This window comes from Aplysia californica, unplaced genomic scaffold (assembly GCF_000002075.1).
Source record: "Aplysia californica isolate F4 #8 unplaced genomic scaffold, AplCal3.0 scaffold00205, whole genome shotgun sequence".
In the NCBI taxonomy this organism is placed as follows: domain Eukaryota; kingdom Metazoa; phylum Mollusca; class Gastropoda; order Aplysiida; family Aplysiidae; genus Aplysia; species Aplysia californica.
Window position 1 is genome coordinate 1,078,174 of NW_004797475.1, and position 5,701 is coordinate 1,083,874.

The 5,701-nt window shown below is 39.6% G+C and overlaps 1 protein-coding gene across 1 annotated transcript; it reads right to left on the reverse strand.

Annotated features, from left to right (window-relative positions):
- Positions 1-285: 285 nt before the first annotated feature.
- LOC101860101 (zinc finger protein 184) lies at positions 286-4,828 on the reverse strand (the record flags this gene model as incomplete). Its single annotated transcript, XM_013083018.1, is given in 2 exon segments — positions 286-2,681; positions 4,632-4,828. Coding segments are annotated over 2 exon segments (1,965 nt in total). The 3' UTR covers positions 286-910.
- Positions 4,829-5,701: the final 873 nt, after the last annotated feature.

A 5,701-nucleotide genomic window follows, 5' to 3' on the forward strand; every position in this document is an offset into this window, starting at 1 on the left:
AAAAAGAAGAAGAAGAAGAAGATGAAGAAGAAGAAAAAGAAGAAGAAAAAGAAGAGAAAGAAGAAGAAAAAGGAGGAGGAGGAGAAGGACTAGGAGGAAAAGAATAAAAGTCAGAGAATATCTCTGACCCCTCCCCTCACCTCTGACCCTCCTTTTTGAAAAATAATTTCCAAAAAGAATACTTAAAGAGGCCCTCTGGGAAAAGAACACACACACACACACACACACACCCACACCCACACCTCATTTCTGCTTCAACTTATAGGAAGTAATCATTAAAAGATACGACATACAACATATTGATTTTATTAACAGATGCCAATGAGAAGTCATAACAATTATGACAAATGAGACATAGTTTCCCATTGAACACACTCATATCCCTTAAAAACAAGATCAGTATACTTACAGGCAGAGACTATTGTACAAATCCAGAACAGCAAATTCTTCAACTCATCATCTCCTGTTTTGTTTTAGTCTCAATTGCCAGGTAGAACACCCCAAATGTACTTCCTTGAGGTTTCACATTAGACGTCAAGTTCACACAGCAGCAAGGAAATTCACAGCTTTCTAAACCTTTGTCAGAATGACTATGTCTGGATGAAGTATATCTTTTTCTTTGATACACTGACAGCAATACTGGCATGGCATCATTTACATTGTCCGTCTGTCCATCTCTCACACCCTCTTTATATATATAAAGTATATAGATAGATAGATGTGTAGATATATATACAGATAAATAAATATAATTTATACATACATATATATCAACACCACTTTAACTTCCCATTGAACACAGCGAGGTTATCAAAAAGAACAAGAATGGCAGTTTTGGACCCCACACTACTGTATCGTATACAAATAAACCACAGAAAGTAGGATTTGAGAGGAAAAATGCTAAATCAAACTAACTTAGCATAGTCTCAAACTTGTGCTTTGACGCCACATGGCCCTGCAAGGAACACTTGTGGCTAAAACGCTGAGTACAATGGCTGCAGCTGAAGGGCTTTTCCTTCGTGTGGGTCCTCATGTGGATGGTCAAATTGTAAGACTGCGAGAAACACTTCTGACACACGCTGCACTGATAAGGCCTGCCTGTTGTATGCAGGCTCTCGTGTCTGTACAAGTGTTTGGTGGTGGCGAAACCCTTACCGCAAACTTTACACTTATAAGGTTTGACGCTGTGCTGATTTGAGTGATGCTTGTTGAGGCCCATTTCATTTGCGAACATCTTGCCGCACTGATCACAAGGAATTTGGTCAGAAACACCCTTGTCAGCACTGTGGCTTTTCATGTGCACCGCATAACAACTGATGTTCTGTAAAGCTTTGCCACAAATATGGCAGATATGCTTGTCTCTCTGGTTGAGACGCTCATGGTGTTTCATGTGGTTTATCAGCTTCCGTTTGTTGGCAAAGATCAGAATACATTCTGGACACTTCTCAAATATCTTGTTGCCCTGGCTGTCAACCTCACCCACATGATTTTCCCTCCAATGATAATTTACATGCATGCGATTAGGAAGCTTTTCCTTGCAAAGAAAGCAAAATGGTCCATGAGTTTTAGAGTGTCGGCGACAAGCTGTAATAGAGTGGAAAGTTTCGTTACAAAACTTGCAAGTGAACTCCTCTACATGCTTCAGCCTGTAATGTTCCAAATGCTCATTGTAGGAAGGTAGCGTCACCTCACAGAAAGAACAAGGAAAATCGACGCGCGGAGTCTGTGAATTTGTTTTTTTAATTGAAGAATCCTTACTTTTTTCATCAAAGTCATCACTATCATCATCATCAACATCCTCTTCAAATATTTCTTCTGTTCTTATCTCCTGTTTTTCCACAATTTGAAGATCTTTTCCACTCTCTTCTTTTGAATGCCATTTGCGGTGACGATCAAACCCAGATTGAGTTTTATAAGTGGCTTCACATTGATTACATTTAAATTCTTCCACATTTGGGCTAATAATAGATGGAATGTCAATCTCAGAATCACTAGCATCATCACCTTTGTGGCGTTCCTTATTACTGTGCCCAACCCCGCCCTGAGTCAGTATCTTCGTCTCTTTCCGTTTGGGGTGTTCGTTCAGCAAATGTTTCACATACTCATCCCAGTTCCTCAGAGACAGGTCACAGTAACGACAGTAGCAAGCATCATCCTCCTCTTGTTTAGACTGTTTCCGTTTCTTCTTGGATTTGGAAAGTCCTCTTTCAGAACTCCTTCTAGCTCTCTTGCCTCTCCTACCATGAGACTTGTTTGAACCTTGAAGCTCTTCCCTGGAAACTTTCTGATTCATACTATCAGTACTAGACTTGCTTGTCAAGTTTGTGTCTGCCACATCTGTGGGTAAAATTTTTAATTCTGTATCCTCAACAACAGAAGAGCTCACTGGTTCCTCACTTTGATTCTGCGCTATTGACTCACCCTTACATTCATTAAACATGTCATCATTATCATCCTTCTCAACTTTTTTCAAAGAATTGAACACAACTTGTACATGAATACTTTTGTCGAAAGCCACCCTCAAGAGCTGAACAGAATCTGCTGTTACAATGATGCACCCACTTTTCCCACACTTTTCAAAGTTCAAGTCACAAATATCGGAAGGGACTGTAAACTCAGTGTTGGCATTACTGGAGTTTTTCTTTATGACATTGGATCTTGTCTCCATGGAAGGCTGTAATCTGAAACACAAGAACAGTTTTCCATGAAAACTCATCAAAGACAGCAAAAACATTGTCATATATTGAACATAGCCTGTGCCAATAAGCAAAACTATCATCTTTTCCATCCACTTTCATATTTTTTTCATGTCAAGCTTTGACTCTGAAGTTTTACTTGACTTCAGTTTAAAACACAAATTCAATCAGTTTCATGTAGCAAATGTGCTCTCAGATTTACATTTCACAGACATTTCAAAATGAGCATGAAGACAAAGAAAGAAACTTGTCATCAATAAACATTAATGTTAAAGTGCATTAAAACTTGTAAAATGAAGGCTTGCCAAATCGCACAAAAAATCAAGAGGCATTCACATACATACATCCATCTGTTCAATATAAAGAAAAATACTCTGAAAGTAAAACTTTGAGCCAGATTTCAAGCTACTTGCATTTAAGTAATTTTAAGTAGTCTCTCCTTCCAAGAAGGGAGTATGAGTCCTTATCTAAGCTCACAAACTATAAATGAGTATGTGTATCTGCGTGTCTATGTGTGTGCCTGGCAAAACATTATGCTGAATGTAATAACAGTTGGGAGTATGACTCAAATCTGTTAGTGGGCTCTGGAAAAAAAAAGCCTGAAATATTTAACTTGAAATTTAAACATAACAGGCACAAATACAGTCACCTGTTCTATTTGTAGAGAAGGCTGGAAACTTTTCTGAAAACATTGAAACAACATTGCAATACAAAAACATTTCCAGCCCTACCAAATTAAAATTCAGCTCAAAATACAAGTACAGTCAAACTTCGTTGTATCTCCCCCCCCCGATATACTGTCAGTGCCCTGCTTACTGCCAGGTTTTGCCAATGTACGAAAAGGCCAACCAATATAAACATAATTATGAACATTTACTCCTTCACACTGCCATCTGCCAACTGTCCGAGTTGTGCGATCCTTATTCAACTAATATTATAAATTCGCTCCGCCATACTGCCAGGGGGCTCTCGTGGCCTTAAGGTTAAGGTGTTGGCCTCTGATTCAAAGGTCCCAGGTTCGAATCCGGGTAGCGACCGAACAATTTTCTTCTCTAAAATTGTCTCTTCTCACCTCCTTTCTTGCTCTCTAGCAATATTCTGTCGTCTTCTTTCGTCTCCTCTTTCTGCCTCCACCCCCTCACCTCCTTTGCCCCCTCCTCTGGGCTCCTGACTCTTTCCTGCAGCCTTTCTACTGCTACTCCTTGGCTCTTTCTTACAACTGTCTTTCAGCCACATCCCTGACCTTCTGGTACGAAAGATCTACACCTAGCCTTCTCGGACAAGGACGAAAAATCTCGGAGGGCTTGTGTGCAAGTTGCGCACGTTAAAGATCCCTTGGTGGCTTCGACCGCCACCCGGGCAAAATTCAAAATTTCCTTCAAACTGAAAAAGTTTAATGAGTCCCACACGCTCATATGACCTTATATATTTGCGAGCGCCGTAAAACACTTACAAAAAAAACCCCAAAACAAACGCCAGTGAAATGACCGCCAGAGGTACACACTGTAAACGGAGCACAGCACCCACTGGTTGTCTATTTGATAATCTTTATCCCACGGGAAAGCATAAAGACAGAGAGAGAGAGAGAAGACTCTCACCTCTGAATACATGTGCATGTACATGTTTTGTACAGGTTTATCACCAACAAAAAGACTCGCACAGCAGAATCATGTTCTTTGACATTGGACAGCTGAACCGCCAGCTTAAGGCTCGTCCCAAGGGTGGCAGTGTAATGAGATTTGATTGTACATTTCAGAGAGAGGGCAGACAATAACACATAGTTTTGGGTTGGAGAATTAATCCCTCCTCTAATAAGATTAGTACAAGAGTTAGAAAATGCAAACCTGGTCCATAAAAATAAAAATGTTGCGGACGTAAAGATTACTGGACTACTGGAGGATATATATGAATACATCATGTAATAGATTTACCCACCGTTTGTCCTCAACAGTTTGGTCAGCTGTGTAGGTACTGACCCACGAACATGAATCAGCACCACTCTGTTTGGAATGTTCCTCATCACCTTCGGCCTCTACCCAATCATTTGAACTCACTGGTTCAGACAGATGCATATACATGTACTTCACAGGATTCTCTTTCTTGACATTCTCAATTCTTGGTTCCATCATTATCTGTTTTAGAACAACAAAGCAGTTACATGATAATAATGTTGGGGTTTTATTGTTGTGGGGTTGTTTTTTTTCCTCCCATGTCTCTTTTTTTTAAGGTGTCAAGTGTAATTGAGTCTTTATAAAATGTACATCATAATGTTAGAGTTGTGATATAAACGTTAATCTACTGAAAGTACTTTTTCTCTTATTATATGAGTCAGAACACAAAATTGAACAATGTTTGCTGCCATATGAGGGGCATATCAAAAGTTTTTTACCTGACCATCAAGGAATAAAGGTAGAAAGATTAAATTTGGTACTCATGTACTGAGCTTAATCTTTCTCTATGTAGTCGCCTCCCACAGTTATACATTTTTGTCATCGCTGTATGACCTTGAAAAGACCTTGAGAATAGAAAACCCTCTCTTTGTCAGAAAACCAGCCCTCTACCTCTTCTTTGACCTCATCATCACTTTCAAAATGCCTTCCTTTTAAATCCTTTTTCAGATTGGGGAATAAAAAAAGGTTGGACGGGGCTAAATTATCTGGAGAATAGGTTGGATGTGGCACAATTTCATAGCCACTTTGTCGTGCAGTTTCCGCAGCTTTTCTTGAAATGTGTGTTGGCGAGTTGTCGTGAAGCAGCATATTGCCTTTACGGATCTTTCCATTTTTCTTTTATAGCCTCTCGTAATTTTTAAAAATGTTTGGAATAATAGTCTCCGGTGATTGTATGTTCATTTTCAAGATAGTCTGTCACAATTACTCCTTCTTGGTCCCCCAAAAACGGTTTGCATCACTTTTTCACTTAATGGCTACACCATTGCTTTCATTGGTGTTAGAGACGAGTGCGATTTCCACTGCATTGATGCAGATTTTGACTCAGGATCGTAG